At 34.5% G+C, this 21501-nt stretch overlaps 1 protein-coding gene across 2 annotated transcripts in view; it reads left to right on the top strand.

Moving 5' to 3' along the window:
• Window positions 1–19012: 19012 nt before the first annotated feature.
• Window positions 19013–21501, top strand: part of LOC149236609 (uncharacterized) — a 57313-nt gene continuing 54824 nt past the window's right edge. Inside the window, exon 1 of one of the 2 annotated variants that reach the window (XM_089372438.1) lies at window positions 19013–19771. In XM_089372438.1, coding sequence (XP_089228564.1) covers window positions 19495–19771 — 277 coding nt within the window. In that variant the 5' untranslated portion in view covers window positions 19013–19494. The remainder of the gene's footprint in view (window positions 19772–21501) is intronic. The other variant, XM_089372439.1, reaches the window with a different exon arrangement.

Below are 21501 nucleotides of genomic sequence, written 5' to 3'. Positions count from 1 at the left end.
GAGCACTAGATAGAGAAGGTAGGTTTCATTCCTTAGTAAGTTTGAAACCAATCACATTAGAAGAGAACAAGGTTATTGATTCACTCAACATAAGGAGGCATATAGCTACCATTAATGCCTTTAAAACTAGTATTAAGAAACAAGTGTTTGAAGTTCTGGTATCATATGAGCACTCCATTCAAGTGAAGATGGGTTTTTGAAAGGAAAAGATAAAGTACAAGCTAATTACCAATGATACATAGTTACCAAAAATTAATTGACTAATTTATAAAAATAGAATGTATGGAAGCTTATTTTGACATAAATGCATGACATTCCATATGTAGGACATCCAAGTTACCAAAGGACCATTGCTATAATGAGAAGTAATATTTTTGGCGAAGTATGAAACATGGTGCGGAAAATTGTGTCTAAGTGCTTAGAATGTTAAAAGGTAAAGGAAAAGCACCAACATTGAGTGGTAATATCTATGAATTCTAAAGTGGAAATAAGAAGCCACGATGATGGATTTCATCACAAGACAACCTAGCTAAAGCAATGAAGCAACATGATTCCATCACAACAATGGTGGATAACTAACACAAGCAACACACTTTATTCCAATCTAAGTAACTCATAAATGAGTGAAAGTTGTTAAAATATTTATGAGAGAAGTTATGAGGCTAAATGGTGTTCCTAACAAAATGTTTGATGTAGATGTGAAGTGTGCCTCAAACTTATTGAATAGTACATTCCAAGCACTAGAAACACAATTGAATTTTATTACATTTTAATGTTCACACATAGATGGGCAATATAGGAATTTTAATCAAGTCATTAACAACATGTTACAAAATGTCTATGACAAACACGCCATTGACATGAGAAGATTACTTGCACTTAAGGGAGTTTGCATACAACAAATTACATAAAGTATCATTGAATGAGTTCATTTCAATCCTTGCATGAAAGGAGATAAAATACTCCAATGTAGTGGGATAATCTAGTAGATCAAATTACATGCGCAAAAATTGCTTAAGCAAATGAAAGAATAGATTCCCAATGTTAAGAAAAAAATTGAACAAAACCTAAAATAGATAGAAAAACTTTGTTAACTTAAAAAAAAATATTGTAAACAATTCAAAGTAGATGATCATGTTTTTAAGGTGAAACTTAATAAATTTTGTTCATATTGTGAAGATGTGTTAAGCTTGCTCCTATTTGTTGCAAAACTTTTGAAATGATTGAGAATATGGACAATAACATATAGCTTAGTGGTGCTTTCTAATATTAGAGCATGTAATGCATTTCATGTTTCTTTGCTTAATAAATCTACACACGATTATAATCATACAATTTATTAGACTGTGATTTAGGTTGAACTATATGGATCTAGAGTTCTAAATCAGACTTCATACATCCTCGTTGAGAAGATGACATTATTTTAGAATAAAGTGCAAAAATAAGTTAGGGTGCAACGGGAACAATTTGGACTAGATAAATCCACTTAGAAGAAAATATATCCATAAGGGAAAGGTGCCCATTTTTTTCAAATTGTAAGGAGTCACATTGAGATTAATGTTATTTCAATATGTGACATGCTAATATGGTCATGTAAACTTTTTGTGAGGGCCTTAGGCAAATATCACTATAGTGAATATTAATATGAATAACCAAATAAAATATGTAAATATTTTGTTTTCTTAAATTCAACCTCACGAGTGTAGTGAGCATGATGTAATCTAATAAAAAAACATAAAGCATTAACATGTGAAGTGGCTAAGAGGACACGAGGAGAGGATGCAACTTAATAAGTGGAAACTAGGGAAAGAGGGTGAGTGTAGGGTTAAGTGCCATTAGTCTAACACTTCTCCACGTAATGTGGATTAATAATGAAACACATTTAGAGAAGTTGACACCTCTCCATGTGCATGCAAATTCTACAATTTGTATATAAATACAATCTTGGAACATTTTGCAAGGTTCCTTTTATTCTCCATACTTTTCCCTATTTTTTTCTTTGCACCCTTGCTATATGACTATGTTGCAAAACCACTACATACTAATATTTTAATATTTGCAACTTCTTGAATTTAGTAGTCATCCATCAACCTTTGTTGACTATTGGATATTGTATAATACACTTTTGTTTGTGAGAGTGGTTTGGTGATGTTGAGGAGGGTCAAATTTGTTGTTGTTGGTGGCTACATATGAGCTTTAGAGAGTGAGTGGGAAAAGCATGGAAGGGTGTGAATTTGAGAGAAACCCAATGAAGATTGGTGTAATTTTAAAGTGGGCTTAAGATATTCTAAGACCTTTTTTTGTATTAAATTTCCTTTCATGCATCCATAAATGGATGATAATGAAGGAATCAAATATACTTGTCCAACATTTTGGGCATTCTATTCCATCATAGAGGGCATAAAGAGGTTGTTACCCAATAAGAATCTTGGATAGGTTTTCCTAATGTGTAGGTTAGTGAGTTCCCAATTGATAATTTCAACATCATCTTTTTGGTATGCTTAGGTTTTTTGTTATCTCACATAAAATATGTAATTTAGTAGGTGCCCTCTTGTGTAAAATGTTGTTGAGAGTCATGTGATTATGTCTATTAAAGTGCCCATTACCCTTGTTAATTTAACCTTGGCTTTAAGGATGCCTATGATTGGGTGGAAAAATGCTCCTTGGCCATTGCACATTATTACGATATATTTAGTTGTAGATTAGTATTATTTGCATGCTGGACTTTCGATATGGTGTTAAATGTTGTTTAAGAGTGCATACATTTCGCTATTTGCAAGATCTTATACATTTAAGCTTAATGATGAGTTTTGCCTTTACTTACACTTATTTAGTAAATGATCTATAAATTCCAAGTGGATGCACATTTAGAAATTCCTTCTTAGTTGTAACCATTGAGCACATGAGCATATAGGTGTATTGTATTCCCAATGAGGAAGTGGATTGCATATGCTCTAGCTCAATTGGCTATGAATGTTATAGTTTTAAGATGAGAGTAGGAAGGTGGTAGAAGATATTAGTTGTGTTATTTTTGTTTAGTTTATGGAATGTTGTTCTGATGGAGGTAATGATGTGGGAAAGCATGCGACATGCATGACCCTTGCATTGATAGAGAGTGCAGTGGTTTGAGGCACATTATATGGTGGTTGTTAAAGAAGGGAATAAATATGCAGTTGTGACTCTAGAAAACACAATTGAGTGGTACACAAGGGTAAGTCTCATTGATTGTAGGCTACATGTATAAGCTCATAGTTATATGAACAATACATTGGGGGAAGTACATGTAACACTAAAATAATTAGTTGGTAAATTGATCCTAATAGGTGGAAGGGACACATCAATGAAGCAATACTAAATATACAATAAGTAGTAGTAGAACTATAAATCTTAAATCCAAATATAAAGAACTAAAGGGTAGAAGGTGATGATGGACATGACTAAAGAGCATAACCAAAGAGAACATTGAAAACCCACTCAAGTTGTTGGAGGACATGCGTATTTCAACTCATTTGAATCTTTGTCTTTACTATGAGCTTACATAGAATAGGAAAATTGAACTTAGTTAACAGATGGTAGAAAATGTTTAGCAAAAGTTAGAGTTACTTGGACCAAAATGAGTAAGTGGATAACCTAAGCCTTCACGGGATCCTATGACAATTATGAACACCATAAAGGAAAATGAAACAAGATTTAGACAAAGAAAGTAATAAAGAACACAAAACCCCTTGGGGTGAAAACAAGTTTTGGAACCATAAAAAATGAATAAATTCAAAATGGTCTTAACATGATCACCATAAGAGATGTAGAAGTGGGATGACCAAGTGCTAACATAACTTTTAACATAGTTTATTGTAATTAAGGAAAAATAAGACAATTCAATCCAAACAAATTGAACTCGTTAAAGCTCCAAATTGGACAAAGAAAATGAGTGAGTAATAGGATTGCAAAACCATTTAAATAAGTTCATGCCATTGAATTAGAAAATATTATCGAAAACAAAATATTTACGCTACATAAGAAAACCCATAAATAATAAGATTTCTTACCATGAAAGAATATGCGACTCATTCAATTTACTATGAAATTAACAAAGACACAAAGTAAACATGTATAGATGTAAATGTCATGACCTTGAGCCTTCAATATTCTTGTTAAAATCAACATCCAATATTAAGTGTATGTTGCTTGCACATGGAAAGAGTCTAAATCATGGATGTGATGGAGATGATCAGGTGTTGGATTTGATCTTGTCAAGGGTAACAAGGCGCCAAAGGAACAAATGAAACAATTGAAATGAACCCTTATGAAGTTAACAATGTAAACTTTGAAACGGGAACTATAAACTCAAAACGGGAACTCTGGCCCAAAAACCCCAAAAAAACCACAAAAACAGTGCTCAAAACGAAAAGTGTGTATACTGGAACGATGTTTTTTTTTTTAGGTGTCAATTTTGCGGTTGTTTTAAAAATGGCAGCGACTACGAAATTTTCTACGAAATTTTCCTGCAAAATATAGCTTCAGAACGGAAGTGTTGATACTGGAATAATGATTTTTTTTTTAGGGTCAATTTTCATACTTTTTAAACAATGCTAATAAAACCAATTTTTTATGTCTCAAACAAAGTTAACTTTTAAGGAAAAACACATTAATGTTTCTGGTAGAATATCATTTTTCTTTCCTAAGTATAAATTTAACATGTTTTCAACCACAAAACTAAAAAAACATGACATTATGAACAAATTATATCACTGAATGAATTCAAAAGTCTTTATTTGTACACTGAATAAAAGAGACATTATATCTCTAATTTGATATTGCATTGTAGATATTTAAACAATAAAATTTATCATACTTAAGACATAATCCAACAACATAAAAATGCTTCATAACTTCTCATTTAACAAAATATGGAAAACATTAATTTTATTTGAAGATACGATGCATACATCAGTTATATAAATTGTCTTAAACAATTATTCAAAATCACTCATATTTTCTTGCACACCATCAGAATTCACATCTTCAGATGAGTGACTGGATGCTGACGAAGATGTTCCATATTCTTCTCTGTCATCAACTAGTGCCCCATCTGAGTCCACATGCATGCCCAAGATTCCAGGTTTCAAAAGTCTTCTAGATCTACGAGTGGTTTCAGCAGAGTCCCATGTCAACACTGTTCCTTCTGGTAACAACCTTTTCAGAATCTCTGTCGTCTTGAAGCGAAGAGTTCCTCTCTTTGTTAAATTGAAGTCATAAACAAGTATGTCAACATCCTTCAATTGTAATATGTCTGTGCGGCGACGATTTATATTTGTACCCTTTCTTTTTCTTTTTCCACCATTTTTTTTGTCAACTACCATCTCTGGCTTCTACACACCATTGAATGGGTGTGTATTTGTGGCATACCAATGTACTTCAACACCTGTAACATCTTCATTTTCTGTAAAGACCTTTAAAACTTTAGCAAACCAAAATGGATAGCCATTGGGATCTCCATCTGCTAGCACTACAATCATGCAACCCTCCTTAATATCCTGTACTGAACCCCTATAAAGGTCTTCCATGGCTTCACGTTGTGCACGAGATCTTCTAGAACCTATATACATCTCTCTTTCCTCTGCATGTGAAGAATTAATAATACCTTGAGATTGTTGTTGTTCAACAATGTTTACTTCCTCATGTTCATTCGACACATTTTGTGGCCAAATAAATGGATTTTTCAAAGGTATATCTTCATTTATTGTTGTCGAAATGAGATCACTTTGATTATTGAAAAACGACTCCCACCAAACTGAATCAGCAATGTCAAAGTACTCATATGTATATCTAATACATTTTTTAATTTCTTCCAGGCAATCAGAATAATTTATAGCCCTGTTCTGTCTACGTGCATTCTGAACTTCACCAACTGATTGTAATGACAATATTTTTGATGCAAATATTGGATGATCTGGAATGAACTTCAAAAATTGCAATCCTGATGACGGTGCCCACTCTGTAGTAGTTGAATACTTCTTGCCCCATATTAGTGTTTTCCCATCAATTTTTTTGATATGAAATTGATGTTGGAAGCTAATGTCATTAAGTTGTTCAATGCATTTCCCCTCACCATATGATCCCAGAATAAACCTTCGCATGTCAACAGTTTCTTCCAACACTTCAAAAGCAGGCTCTGGCATGTATGATTTCTTAATACATTCAATTAGTGATGGCAAGCTCCCAACTTCCTTCCTCCTCAATGTGACTGAAAAAACGACTGAACATCTGATCAATATGGTCATGAGTGTGCCCAACAAGAAGGAAACCAACCTTTACCTTTTGAAAAATTCTCAATTCAACAAGCATGTTCAGATACCCAAAAACAATCTGATTTTTGTTTTCACGGCAAGTGTTGTCCAATTGTAGATACAAAACTTCAGGAAGATTACCAGACCAATGAGAAATCACATCATGAATTATGGTTATGGTCAGATTTGCATCATTATGAATATTTGGAGCTGTGAAGTACACCCTTGGCAACATTTTCCCATTGAAGACCATACAACCGACCAAGTGAAACTGAATAAAATTTTCCTCTTGTAGATTTTTGGGTGTGCGAACAAAATGTGGTAAAAGTGTTTTCTTCTGGTCCATACCATCAATTATCAAACCCAAATATTTATTTGGATTATCATAACACTTCTTTCGATGCTTGTACAACTTCTTCCTTTCATTTGTTTGTTGTTCGCGATGCTCCTGAAGTTCTTTGACAATTAAATCTACACAACATAAAAGAAATTCATTAAGAAATATGTTTTCGTAGTTGATGACTATACAATTTTAAAAGTAAAAGTTATGAACACTTACCTCTTTCTGAGCCTTCACATTTGTCCCTTTTTGATTTAAGAGAAGCACATGTACTGCAAATCCCCATCCTTGTCTTCTTAGGAATACGAACATTATTGAATTCTTTCTTCCATATCTTCACAAAATATTGATATGTAATAAAGTGGCCCTGTCCCTCAGCACGTTCTGCATATTCTTTGTATAAGTTGTAGATTTCTCGTCTTGAAAAATTATCTGGAATATGTATTGTCTCTCTATTTGGCATACACTCTCCATGCTTTGAAAATATCCATGAGGGAGGGGGCCGGGGGCCCGGGGGCCGGAGGGGGAGGGGGGCGGGGGGCCTAGGGGTGGGCTGGCGGGCGGGTCGGGGGAGGGGGAGGGCAATTTTGGTTATACAAATAAAAAATTTATGGTATATTTTTGTTGTTAATTTAAGTTAATATGTTTTTTTATTTACTAATTTATGTGTTTTTTTTTTAGGAAAATGGCATCAAGGAAAATTTCTGTGAATCTTTCTGGAGCAAGGAGTCTTAAAGGTGTATCTTCAAAAAACATTGGTGAACGAACTCCACCTGAGCTCATACCTACAAATATGTCAACTGCTTTAAGTGATAAGAAGCTAATCTCAGATTGGAAAAGTTCAAAAGAGGTGAAATTTCCATCAAGAGCCTGGTATGTGAAAGAAAGAGAGAGCACAACTGTGAATATATATCTATACATTGATACACGCAATAATAATGAAAATTTGGAGGTGATGGGAAAAGTCATAGATATGTGTTCGGTACCAAACACTGAAGTTGTTTACGTACTTACAAAAGCTGCCAAGTCACATGAAAGGATTAAATACCGACTATCATATTCATTATATGACAGGAGAGAGGTATCTACAAAGTTGTGTAAACAAATCATAAATGATATGACACAAAACACGGTAAGTATTGTTATTTGTATTTTTATTTTGCGTTTTGAAAATGTCTCTCTATATTTTTTAACTTTGATTATATTAACATATGATATTTTGTTTGGCAGAATTTTGTTGAAAACTGTTCAATTATGTTGGGAGGCATTCATTACATAGAGCATGATATCATGAAAGTTGTCAGCCATTTTTACTCAGTGTCAGAAGAAGATATGCAAAACATGGAAAATGTAGTAATTGATGATGCTACAAAACTACATCCAAAGAATAAAAAAAAAAGGCCTTTGGTGGATAAATCTAGCAAGGGTAAACAAGTTACTTTTGAGGACGATGAAGTTGAAATTGACAATGAAGCATATGTTGCCATTACTGAAGATGACATTGAAATTGTGGAAGGTCGTAAAAGACCAAAAGTAACAATGCCCAAGAATAGATCTCTTGAGAATGTTAAGACGAAAAAAAGTAGAGTTGAAGATCTTGAAGTAGTCATTACCAGCAGTCAAGAACCTAGTGAAACTTCAAAAGAAAGCAGAGAAATCATTACACCAGGAGCTGATTTAGGTGATGGCATTATCAAAACAAAACAAAATGCCATTCGACAGAATTTGACAAAGAGAAACTTAGTTGATGGTGGTCGTACATTTCAGTTAAATGTCACACAAACCTATAAGGCAAGTGAAGGACAATGCCAATATCAAGTCAGAAAGCCACATCATCTGCATGTTCACAACTTGAAGACATTGATGAGGTACAATCCATATGCTCATGTGGTTAGTTATGTGCTTCTTGTTGATCCACTTCAAGTTCCCAACAAAGAAGCATTTGATAAGTCAAAATGTTTTGAATACAATTATTATGTGCTTGGGGGGAACCATTCTGTTGAAGCTCAAAGACAATTGATGGAGGAATATCCTAATAACCCACGTTTTGAAACGATGAAATGTATCATTTATGCTGGTTTAAATGAAACAGAAGCAAAGTTAGTGGCATGGGATCATAATTCAGATAATGAATATAGGATGTCTATGACTTTGATCTAAAAGGTTAGATTTATTCATAGTGAATTCCTAGAAAAATGTGGTGGGGATAAGATCAATATTACTACAGATTTCCGAAAGGAATGTTGTATGGAAATAGGCTATCAAATTGAAGATAAAGGCAATTCAAAAAATGGAAAAGACAACAGATCTAGCGATTTATTCAGAGGTGTTGATAACATTTTCCATTTGGCATTTGGAACTGGCGATATTTGGAATTTGATTGATGACATTTTTAGCATGTGGGAAGACATTCGCATTAAAAACCAGAGGGTCAGAAAGTCTAAGCCATTGATATGTAGCAACAATAAATCAGCGCCTGAACTGAAGCAACTTCCAGACGATATGACCATCACGCCTTGGAGGGCGATGCAAGGAGTGAAAGATGAAAAAATTGTCAAAACAATATTATCTCGTGTGAAGTCGGGGGAATTATCATTGGAAGAAATGTCTGAATAATTTCAAAAGTAAGTTTGCTGAATTATTTTTACTTATTTCCAGGATTATAGTTATCTTTTAACTAAAACATGTTGTTATTGGTAGTATTTGTTATACATATCAGTATATTAACTTTTTCTTACTTTATCTATGCAGTCACAAAGTTTACATGAAAATTCAGGAACAAATGGTTAAATTGTTGAATGAAGATAGTTGGGATGATGTTGTACGCAACTATCCAGATTCAAGTTCTACATCAACATTGAAAGCTTTTTATCTTGCATTTAAAAAGGTAACTTGATTTATACATTTAGTTTTAATCATCTGTGTACTATTTTTAATTTAAAACTTACACATACATTTGTTTGTTTGGTAAAAGATGAAGAAAGAATATAATGGAGCACCTGACAGTTTCAAGACTTTTATTGAAAAAATAAAGATTGAAAGACTGAGAAAGCAACGTATTAAGAATTTTGAACTTGATCCAACTCTTAATCATTTCATTTGGAATGGGCTAGACACTATTCAATATCAAGTAATACAAGGCGACTATGAAGACATTGCGAAACTCGTACCAAAAAGGGATTATGCCCTGGTTATTGCAGATATTCCCCATGGTTTCAATATTCCAAACATTTGCTATGATATTGACCCTTATACTTATCAAGCTTTTAATAAAGTGGTGGCGGGATTTAAGGAAGTGACGTCATCACCATTATGGAGATTTGTGACATTTCATTCAGACACACAATTGGCAATGTTATTGTCAAGCTTCAAGGGGAAAACAAATTCAAGGATGCAGCTTACATGGTAAGATGTTTAAAGGTATATTTGATTAATGTTGAAAATTTAATTTATGTACAAGTTAATTGAACTTTTACTATTTTATGTTACAGGCAAAAGTCAAATCTTCTTGACAATGAAGATCAACAATTTATAAATGACTGTGAGTTCATTCATATTGATAGTTGGGCAAAAGATGATAGCCATATGTCTATGATTTTTAATCGGGTGGACAAAAAGAGTCATAGCCAAATACTGACTTATGATGCTGTTGTGAGAAAACTAACATATGAAGACAAAGAAATGAAAGGAGAGATAGTTAACATTTATCAGAAACCACAATTATTGATTAACTATCTTATAGACATATGTTCAAATGAAGGAGATTGGGTTCTGGATTTATTTTCTGGCTCAGGTACGTTTTGCCACATGGAATTGAATTTCAATATGTTCTTTTTTTTAATTAATATGTCATTGTACTAATTTACTTCATTATTTTTTTGTGCTTGATAATTAGGTACAACACTAGCATGCTGCCTTCAAAAAGGAAGAAATTGCATTGCAATTGAGAAAGATCCATTACAATGCAATTTCATTCAGCAAAGAATTAATGCTCTTCAATTTCTTCCAGATGCAATGCAAGAAATTGGGTTGAAGAAAGGGGACTTTAGTGAATCACGTGTGGCAAAAAAGGCAAAGGAACCCCAACCACCATTACATGGAATGTATGGAAAGACACATATTGGGGGATTTGCAGACATGAAAGACCCATTAGAAGAGGAAAATGAGCAAAATGAGCAAAATGAAACAGAAAATATTGTGGAAGAGGACAATGATGAAACTCTAGAGGACGAAGAGTTTGGATTACGTGACATTCTTGATTAAATTTAAGTTATGCTTGTAACTCAAGCTTTGCAATGTTTTGACTTTGACATTTTATGAGAAGAATAAACACTCAATTAGGGTTGTTATACGTTCAATATTGGTAATAGGTGATTTTTGCATTGATTTTTAAGTTAATCATTTTTTTTTGAAAAAAAAGTAGTTATTATTACCTTTTTGACATGAAATTCATAAAAAAAACTATTATTTGACCATTTTTAGTTAATATTTTTGTATAAAAATTGTGATTTTGACATGTTAATTCTAGCAAAAATTATCAAAACGTTTAGTTTTTTTGTTATATTTATGTTAAAAATGGTTATTTTTTATGTCCATTGTTAAAAAATGTTGTTTTTTAGAAACAATTATTTCATGTGGATTGAAAAATTAATTAAGGATGTCTAAATATGTAGATTATCTAAAATTCAAACTATCGACTTTCTAATTTAAAAACGCAAAACAATAAAAACCCCACTAAAAAAAAAAATTAAGATAGAGAACAAGAAAATATGAATACAATGACGACTTAAAAAACTATCAAATTTAGAAAATAATTTTTTACATTTCACACACTAGAAAATTTAAAGTCAAAAAATAGGTCTTTTAAAAAAAGGGTGTGATGCAGAATACTCACTTTTTAAAATCAGGATGAAAATCACTACCATTCACTACCATTCTAAAACTTAATGCACATGAAAAAAATTAAAGTTCCAAAAACCATGTTCTTAAAAAAACATGTGTATTCTGCATCAACACTTTTGAAAATCGGGTCATTTTTTTGCCACCTCTACAAAACGGGTAACAGTATCAGTTCCCGTTTCAAAGTTTACATTGTTAGTTGTAGTAGGGCGTAAATACAACTTTAATAAATATAAATATACATAACCTCCCCATCAATGTTTATTAATAAAAAAGAGAGTTAAATGAGGAATTCAATGAAACAATGCCACAACAACATTGAAACCCTAAAATTATGCAATTTAGCTAGCAATTAGTCTCTTAAAGGCATGAATGAATGTTTTTTGTATGTTGGAAAATTGGAAAAATAAATTATTTTGTAGGCAACAATCAAGTATATGCCATCCCATGGGGATTGCATAAACATTTGAAGATTAATGCTCTAAAGTGTAGAATAGTCATTGAGTTATGTGCTCTTTGGGCCTAACACAAAAATGTATCAATTTAACTAAGATCACAAAGCAAAGCCAATAAGAAGTGAAGTGGATCCAACAATGGTTAAATTAAAGGCACATGCAAGCCTAATTTGGTCACGATGGACAATAAAGAGGTTACAAGGCAAATGATTGTGAAAATGGTTATTATATATTTGTTATCACTTTACGTGAAGGTCCTCCACAATGTGGTGAGACCTCTATGTGCATGTATATTTGTTACCCTCCCTATGCTTATTGTAACTATCTCATCCTTTCAACTACCATCGTGGTAATTTCCAATATTTGGAATGAGGTTAAATCCAAATAAAAAACTTGAATATAATTGAAACTAACATGCTAACACAACATCATATAACTAAATAAAGACAACTATGGAAGAGCATAGTGACATCATAAAAAATCACATCAATACCCTTGCAAATAGAACTAACTCAAGTAAAAACATACACATATCAAGCACCATTATCTATGGCACATATCACAACATAATGTGAGTTTAAGAATGCAATCTACAATAATTACATATTATCATGGATAATATCATTGCACACAAGGGTGTAGTTGCACTTATCCAAATTGTGCTACCCCATGCAAACTCCTTGTGCACGATGTTTGTAAACCTTAACAACTCAATGCTCAACTCTTTCATATTGTTAACATTAGCTGATAATCATTAATTAAATGTCCTCATAACTTGAAATGCAAATTATATTAATATGAAGATAAATATCACACAATTTCATAATGTGTTTGACATTCTTTATTCTCCTTTTTCATTATACATTGATGAATTATGGAAGTCATTAAAGACTAATGAAAATGGGACACCCTTCCTTTTTGGTTTGTTTGTTTGTTTTTGTTTTTGTTTTTGTTTTTGTTTTGTTTTTGTTTTGTTTTGTTTTTTTTTTGTTTTTTGTTTTTTGTTTTTTGTTTTGTTTTGTTTTGTTTTGTTTGTTTGTTTGTTTGTTTGTTTTTTTTTTTTTTTTTTTTTATGACTAGAATGAGAATTTTGTATTTATATGCAAGTCTGCGCTTGGATTGTAACAAATACATTAGGTAGTACATAGCTATATCTTCAAAACTTTCTCTTGAGCCCTTTTATCCAACAAAACTACAATTTTTCCTAGTGGGACTCTAAACTGGACAACACAAAACAAGGTTTTGTCCTAACAAAATTGACCCACCAAAAAGCAAAATTTACATGTCATACTATAACTAAATGATAATGCAATCCTTCATAGTTGTGAATGTCAATCCATTTAACTCTAATGAATAGGGGAGAGCTTGATTCAACTATTGATTTTTAAATCTCCCAATCTTAATTTACACCCTTCATTAACACATAAGTCCACAACTTTATTGAGATCACATATAACATGGAAATATGTTATTGAAGAGAACCATTTCACTGCTTTCCTAATTCTTTTCATAACAATTTTTAATGTTTTGTCCCTTAGAGAGGAGCCCTTCACCAAATGTTGAATAAGAAGGAGGGAATCTCTTGAAACAGTGAGAGAAGCTACTTGATTTTCTTTGTTTAACTGAATTCCCTGATAGAGGGCATAAGCTTTAGCTTGGTTGTTTGTCATGCATCCTAATCCCTATGAATACTCTACAACTTTAACTTCCTCAGGGCCATAAAGCACCTATCCCCCTCCTTCCACCCCTGAAAATGGGTCACCCTTCTTCATTGTCAACAAAATTAAATAATTTCTTGCGTTACCTTTCTTATGAATCAGAAAAAATCACAACAACTACTTATGAATGAGATAAAATCACAACAATGACTAAAATTAATTGAAAATAACCCTTTGATGACATTTCTAAATAAAAGTTTCTATACTTTTTTCTAATAATTTCCATTACATTCTTATGATATTCAATTTAACATCTATCTTTCCAAGTCATCTAATTAAACGAGCCAAGATCCATCTTAACTTCGGATCTGTCAAGTGCCAAGAGCGATCAAATCTCTCTAGTTGCAAACCTCCTTTTTTAGTGCAAAACATGAAGATATATTTGCACCTCGAGATATTTAATCCCCCTTGACGCTTGATAGATGCATAGTTAAGTTGGATCTAGGCTAGTTTATTTATTTTACCATTTCAATGAGATTGAAATGTTGTATTTGTTTAAATTGTGTTTTCAAATGTAAAAATAAATTTAATGCTATATAAAATTCTTATTGCACTTATATTATATAGATAGAACAACTTAAAATTGTATATTTTTTAATTTCTAAATATTTTTTGTTCATTTTATTTATTTTTTGTTCATTTTAAAAAATCCAATCTCAATTGGTGAAATCCAAATTACATTCATATTCATATTATGATGTTCCCATTATGTTCTAGAAGATATTACATATGTGGTAGTTGCTTCATGTCAATACTTTTCCTTATATGGTAGTTGCCTGATGTTAATATATTTGCACCTTGAGAGCTTTACTCCCTTTTGACACTTGATAGATCCAGAGTTAAGATGTATCTAGGTTAGTTTATTTATTTTTACCATTTATTAATTCCTAACTAATTCCTAACAACTAATTCATAATGGCTAACTTTGGACTTGGATGCATCTCTGCTATTTAATCATTCGGAAAGTTTGTTTTTTTCACCTTTGTCCTAAGGATGAACCACATTAGATGGTTTGAAACGTTGACCAAATTGTCATGATGTGATTACACCGAAAGAGAATCTCATTGTCAATATGGATCACAAAAGTCTAAGATCTAGCGTCAATACTTTTCCTGCATCTTACAAACTCAAGAACTACAACACCGTAACTACCAAAACAAAAACAAAAAAACAAACAAAAAAAAACAAACTTTCATCAAACAATATATTGTTGGATTTGATATCGTAATATATCAAATTCTTGAAAAGTATCTTACAATTTTGTTAGGATCATGAAACACAGATTAAAAAAAAAAACAAAACAAACTTACTTTCATCAAACAATATATTGTTGGATTTGATATCGTAATATACCAAATTCGTGAAAAGTATCTTACAATGTTGTTAGGATCATGAAACACAGATAGAAGTGGTGGTGTCTAAAGACACTGTGAGGGATCCCTCTATTCACTAGGACAAATTAACATGGAGTTTTTCCGCCTTTAAATAGGCTACAATAGAGATGAATACCATGGACAAAACCATGGTTTCTCATAAACATGGAGCTCAAAAACCTCAGGTAACTTGACACTCAAATTTACCCAAACCTAATTATTTTAATATATATATATTTTTGTAAGCTTGGTAATTCCTTTCTTTTTCATTAATTTTCACAAAAATGGGCAAGATACATCCATCATCAAAATGGTTAGGTAGCTTCAACTTGCCCATAAGGAAACCATATATGTTGGCCACCTAACAACATGATAAACCATCCAAAAATAATATAGAATTAGTCTATATATCCAAACTATCAATGTCTAATTGTCTTTGAACTTCCTAACATCTAGATAACTATAAGCATACTGGAAATATTGGACATACAAAAATTGTTGCATATACTATAAACTAAAACAGAGGGGAACCATCAAAATATTCATCTTCTACAGAATCAACTGGGGCCGGATCTTTAGCAGTCGATCCGGGGAGTTCAAATTGCGATATGCAAGGGATGTGCCTCTCAATGCGACTGAGGCAACCACTTTGCTATTGTAGCTGAAATTTTGATGGTTGAAAATCTTGGCTGTAATTCAAGATTGCCGCAGCCTGCATGACCGATCCTGAGGGGATATGTTCTAGTGATTTCATCAGGAGGATTTTCATCATCCAATACAAGTGCAGTGTCTGCTTGTATTGGGAGGTGCGACCCCGGGAGTGGCCCGAGTCTGGAACCAAATCCTTCCATTCTTCCAAATCTGGATTGAGAATACCTGCTTTCTCATTAAGCTCAACTTCCCATTGAGCTAAAACATGGTGGTTTGGGGCCAACCTTGCATGGTATGCCCTCGTTGTGTCCTCAATTATTCGAGAGGTGGGTTTCCGTCCACAGGGTTTACCAGAGGAGGAACCTGAATTATAAGGTTCTGATTTAACCTATTTCCCACGACCATTGGAGCCACGGGTGACTCTGCTTTTTCTAGCTGTTGCACGAGCCATGCGGTTTACTTCGAAATACCCAACTATCAACCTGCAAACACTTAACTGAAAGACCAACATGAAACCCCAAGTGAGGCAAAGTCCAGGACCCGGGAGTGGCCAGGGAATGCCCTATGCCGGAGCACCTGCCAGGATAAACATTGTTAAGAGCTGCATCTTAAACAAAACCCAGAATTGTCGTCGGTTACCTGCTAGGGCCCTAAGAGAGAAGAACTTGTCGTAGGCATAGGTCATACAATATCCAGAACTATTGAAGAAAGAGAGAGACCTTAAACCAATCACACGGAAAGGCCTTAATGGATTTCGCCCAGAACCACAAACTCGCATATACAACCCATATTGGATATGTCAGTAGAAGAACTAGGTGAGCCATGAAAATCTCAAGAGCTTAACTATTAAAACCCTCATACAAATTAACAAAATCCATAAAGAATCGACACAAGGGTAAAGAAAATAGAACATCCATCGTACAAAGCCGAGACAACTGAAGATATATCCCAGGACCATTCCTTCCTTATTTGCCTACACATCTCAGATCTTCCTAGGAGAAAGGATCCATGACACAGAAGAGGAACAAAGGAATGAGTACATACCTGAGACAACCAGGCGAAGCCCACGGAAAGCAAACCCAGGTTCTGGAAGGGGTTAACGCGGTCTCCTATCGAGGCTGGCTGAGCTCTCCGTCCGGCTGATACCGAACCAATTCACCAATAGACAACTTACCAAAATGAACACCACAAAGGCCAGGAACATGCTGCATTGAAGCCTTATCGCCAACTTTCCTCCTCAAATTAATTACCTTGCTATGAACTACCACCATACCATGTGAGTGGAGCATGTGGAGGGTGGCAAAGATCTGTTGTGGGATCCGGACACAATCCATTACGCATTAGGATTTTCAATATGTATCGTCTCACACCCTGATCGGGGATAGGATTTGGCTGGTGGGAAGAGTGTTGACTCTCATTATTATCCTAATCCCGGATTGTCTTTAGAGGTTGCAAGTAAATTTCTGATGGACGAAGTGACCAAGTTAGCTCCATAGATCTGCTCATGTTAGCACATCCACAATTTGCTAGAAAATCCACTGCTTTGTTTCCTTCTCTCAGAACATGTGAAGAGAGGATATATTCAAAGTGAGGAAGGATTTCACCAATTTCATGTACTAGTCTAGCAAGGTGCCAATTATGACCGAGTCTCTCCCATCTTGTTCCTTGATTCAAATTCTTAACAATTTCCATTACAAGTTTTGAATCTCCTTCTATCAGAATCTTCCTGTAGCCCGCTCTGATGGCGATAAGGAGGCCCTATTTAATAACATTAAACTTTGCCTCATTATTTTTAGCAAAGCCACAGTCTGCTGCATATATTAATATTGGTCGTTTGCTTGAATCCCTAAATATCCCTCCATAACTCGCTTGACCTGGATTGCCTTTAGAAGCACCATCGAAGTTGAGTTTAATAAAGCCTTCTGGAGGTGTTGAGAAGTCTTTGGAAGATCCTGTAGGAGCGACTAAAAATTTCCACGAATTCAGGCCGATCATAGAGGGGGATAGATTGAGCAGGGTTAAATTCTAGCCTCGTGAGGAGCAACCTGCCAGTCATTCGAATACCATTTCTCTGCAAGAACCATTTCTCTAATGTTCTGAGTTATCCCTTGCCAAACAATCTCTGGGGGTTGTTGGCCGTCCTTAAAGATTCTATTATTCCTTTCCTTCCAGATAACCCAAAGCTAAGGCCCATGCATGATTCAACACCGAGCTTGAAAAGATGCCCTTACGCCTAAGAAGAGGGTTTCTTTAATGTTATGGAGATACCTATCCATGTGACCAAACAAAGTTTCTAGCTGTCTCCATTGATGGTTGGCATAGGAGCAAGAGTTCAGGAGATGTTCCAAATCCTCACTTTGATGACCACACAGGAGGCAAAGTGAGGGACCATGCATACCCCATTTTTGAAGTTGGTCCCATGTAAGAATCCTACCTTTGTAGATCAACCATAAGAAGTAGGCTATTTTCGTCGAAAGCTTGCCTGACCATATTTTATGCCATAGGTGATTGCGTTGGTTTTGAGGGTCTTCCGATCCCAGGATATAAGCTTATTTGATATTGAAGATGCCTCGTGTAGAGTAAGCCCATCTGAGAATATCAAGACCATCTTGGTGAGTAATTTTCCTTGATTTTAATTCTTTGTCCAGTTGTTCCCATTGAACAGAGATGGGCGGATTGGGCCAATCCTGAAGCGTCTTCCACTGCCTCCAGCTTGAAGGGAGCGATGACAGTTGCCAAAATTGGTCAATCGTCTGATAGTTCTGGCTAGTAGTGTAAAGAAATATCTCCCCCAAGTCTTGACGACTCAACAACTTTTCTCTACTACTGCCAGGAATCTTGTGAGAAAAACGATGTTTTTCCATTTCTAATTTCCCAAAAAAAATGATGGTTGATGAGGTCTCGGTTACTTGCTACCAGATTCCATATTAAAAACCCTTTGAGAAAATCTTGATATCTGAAAATATCCTCTATCCATAATAACATACCATATTTCCTAATCCACATATATATATATTAAATAATTTGATTAAATCAATATAACATAACATCACATTACTTAACATTTTCTTTTCTTTCCTATCCTAAACGATGCTACTTAACATTTTCTTTTCTTTGCTATCCTAAACTATAGAGTGTCTTGTGCACAATAAACAAAACTCTTTTTTATATTCTCAATAAACCAAACTCTTTTCTATATTCTCCCTTATTTAACCTTTCCCTTTATTCTTACTATATAGTTTTTTTTATTAAATATAAATGAATATGTGAAAAATAAAGAGAGAGCCTGAAATTACTAGATATTGTTTGTACAACCAATTGCTTTTTCCAATTCTGCGTGGGATTCAATCCCTCGAATTCAAGAAAACCATTAGTCAAATTCCAACATGATACAGTCAGCATATAGTAGGAATATGTGCTTGTGCTTTGGATTTGCATCTATCGATTCAAAAGAGGCCAAAAACTAAGTGGATCGTTCCGCCTCAAACCCTGAATCTCATGGTTTCATTTCGCTAACGCAAAAGTGGCAAAACGTCTGGGCTTATTCCACTGTCTATATACTCCAGACAGAACCAAGTTTATATAACATCTGATAGATAGGAATAAACTAGAAACAAAACAATCAAAGGCTTCATAGCACATCGCCAAACAGAACACAAACTATATAGCATCTGTCACAAGGGAATAAACCAAAACCAAAACAATCAAAGATTTCATAGCACACCGGATTTTTTGAGACGAGCTTTCAGAGGAGATTCGTCAGAAAGAAACATGCCAAAGCGGAAGACAGGAGCCAGAAAGAAGGCAGAGAATCAGAGGGCGAGGCAGAAGGCCATTTCCCAACAGCAATTCCAGATTGATTTGGGCAAACATCCATGCAATGCTCTCTATACTTGCGATTTTTGCCAACGACCCCAGAAGAACAGGGCCTTCTGCTACTTCTGCGGCTCCGTTCCTAAAATCCCTGCCTGTGCTCAATGCGGCAAGACCAAATGTATGGCAGCTGGATCGGACTGCGTCGTTCGTCATCCTGGCCGCAATGTCACAGGTGGTACCCTTTACACACTTTTTGCTTTCATAAATCTGTCTCTGTTCTTCCTTTAAGATCAATTTTTCCCCTATTCAATATGAAAGCAGGGTAGGGTTTATGCGGTTTCATATAGTCAATTCACAGATTCCTATGCCTGCGAAGCTATATTGGGTGATGTCTTGTAACCTAAGTACTGTTACCAAGGGAAGAAATGGGTGCGGGTAGGGGGCAGGGCTTCTGTAGAACGAGTATCGAATTTTCGGTATTGCTGGCGAAATTTGGTTTAGGGAAAAAAAATTTACTTTGCGGGCTCTAAAATTCATACATTTATGCTTAAAACTTCAATAGAGTCTTAAACTAAATTACCAAGGCTATGGCTAAGCTATACCATAATAAACTGAAAACTATAAAACCAGATTGCCAAGGCGAGGATAGCTATAAATGGACAATGAAGCTCCATATTGAAGAGATCCAGTAGCTGTTACTGCTTAATGGGCCCCAGACTGCGGTCCATATAGCCATTAGAGCTTGGGTAGCATTGCTTGAGTGCAGGGCTCAGTTGATCACAAATTCTGACCGTTCGAATTAAAACCGAGTCAACATTCTTGCGAGAGTCGAGACAGTAGACAGACCGACCTAAGATCAAAGACATAAAGCCAATTCATGCAACGCTCGACATCCTATTGAACCACAAGTGTTAACGCAAGGAATTGAATATTTCTACGCAGGAAACAGCCAAAGCCAAAATATCAGAACTCTAATTGGCCCTATGGTATAGCTAGGATTGTAAGGTTGTTGGTGAAGAGCGATTAGAAAGATGGACCAGGTCTAATCAATTGAGATTCAAATTTGTATTTAATGAATTGAGATTCAAAATTGTCTGGCAAAGTCAACCTTAAGTGAAGGACAATCTAAACAAGGTCTTGAACCAAAAGTGGCCTAGGATCAAAACCAAGTGCAATAATGCATCCAGTGATCCTTAATTGGTGCAACAATTAATATCTAGATCTCTTTTAGATGCCAAGGTTAAAATCCATAGGTCTGTATTCGAAGTGGGATGGGTTAAGAATCCTAAAGCTAAGGCCGAAGAGTATTTTGTGAATTGACTCATCAAGGACTCGATATCAAAACATTGTTTTTTATTTATCTCAACGCTACTCTAAAACTATGATATTATACAAGTTCCTCACTTAAACACCAAGAAGGACTTAGGGCCAATAGTATTTACTGGACCTAACGGCACCAAGAAGGACTTAGGGCCAAAAGTATTTACTGGACCTAACGGCACCAAAATTGATTGAAGGAAAGAGCGTGTTTCAGATTTATTTCATTCTCAAAGGCTAAATTCTAAACTTAAAGAATTTTTAAATGTTTAAATTTTGGTTAATCTCATAAAAATGGAAGTCTTAACAAGCCTTCCAACCTAAACTCAAGAGCAGAGACCATCTGTGCATCGGTCTAGTGATTGAATTAAAACCCTGCTAAGACTAATTTATGTTTAATAGATGATATAAACTGGGCTAATGAATGTTCTTACAAGAAATCAAGTTATTTTGTGCTGGGAGCATTATCAGATCTGAATTGTTTATTGAATCAAACTCCAAAACTGCAAATGTAAAATTGGTAAAGCCAGAGTGGAATATTTAATATTACTGCATTCAATCTTTAATCGAACATTTAATCATCAAAAAGAATGAAGGCTTAAATCATCTGGAGAAGAATACTGAGAAGACGAGAATCCATATTCG

This window comes from Pinus tabuliformis, chromosome 8 (assembly GCF_031772625.1).
Source record: "Pinus tabuliformis cultivar Carrire ecotype Pingquan chromosome 8, CPIR1, whole genome shotgun sequence".
Lineage (NCBI taxonomy): Eukaryota > Viridiplantae > Streptophyta > Pinopsida > Pinales > Pinaceae > Pinus > Pinus tabuliformis.
Note: the sequence above shows the minus strand (reverse complement) of the source record. Positions and strands in the feature narration are given on the sequence as shown.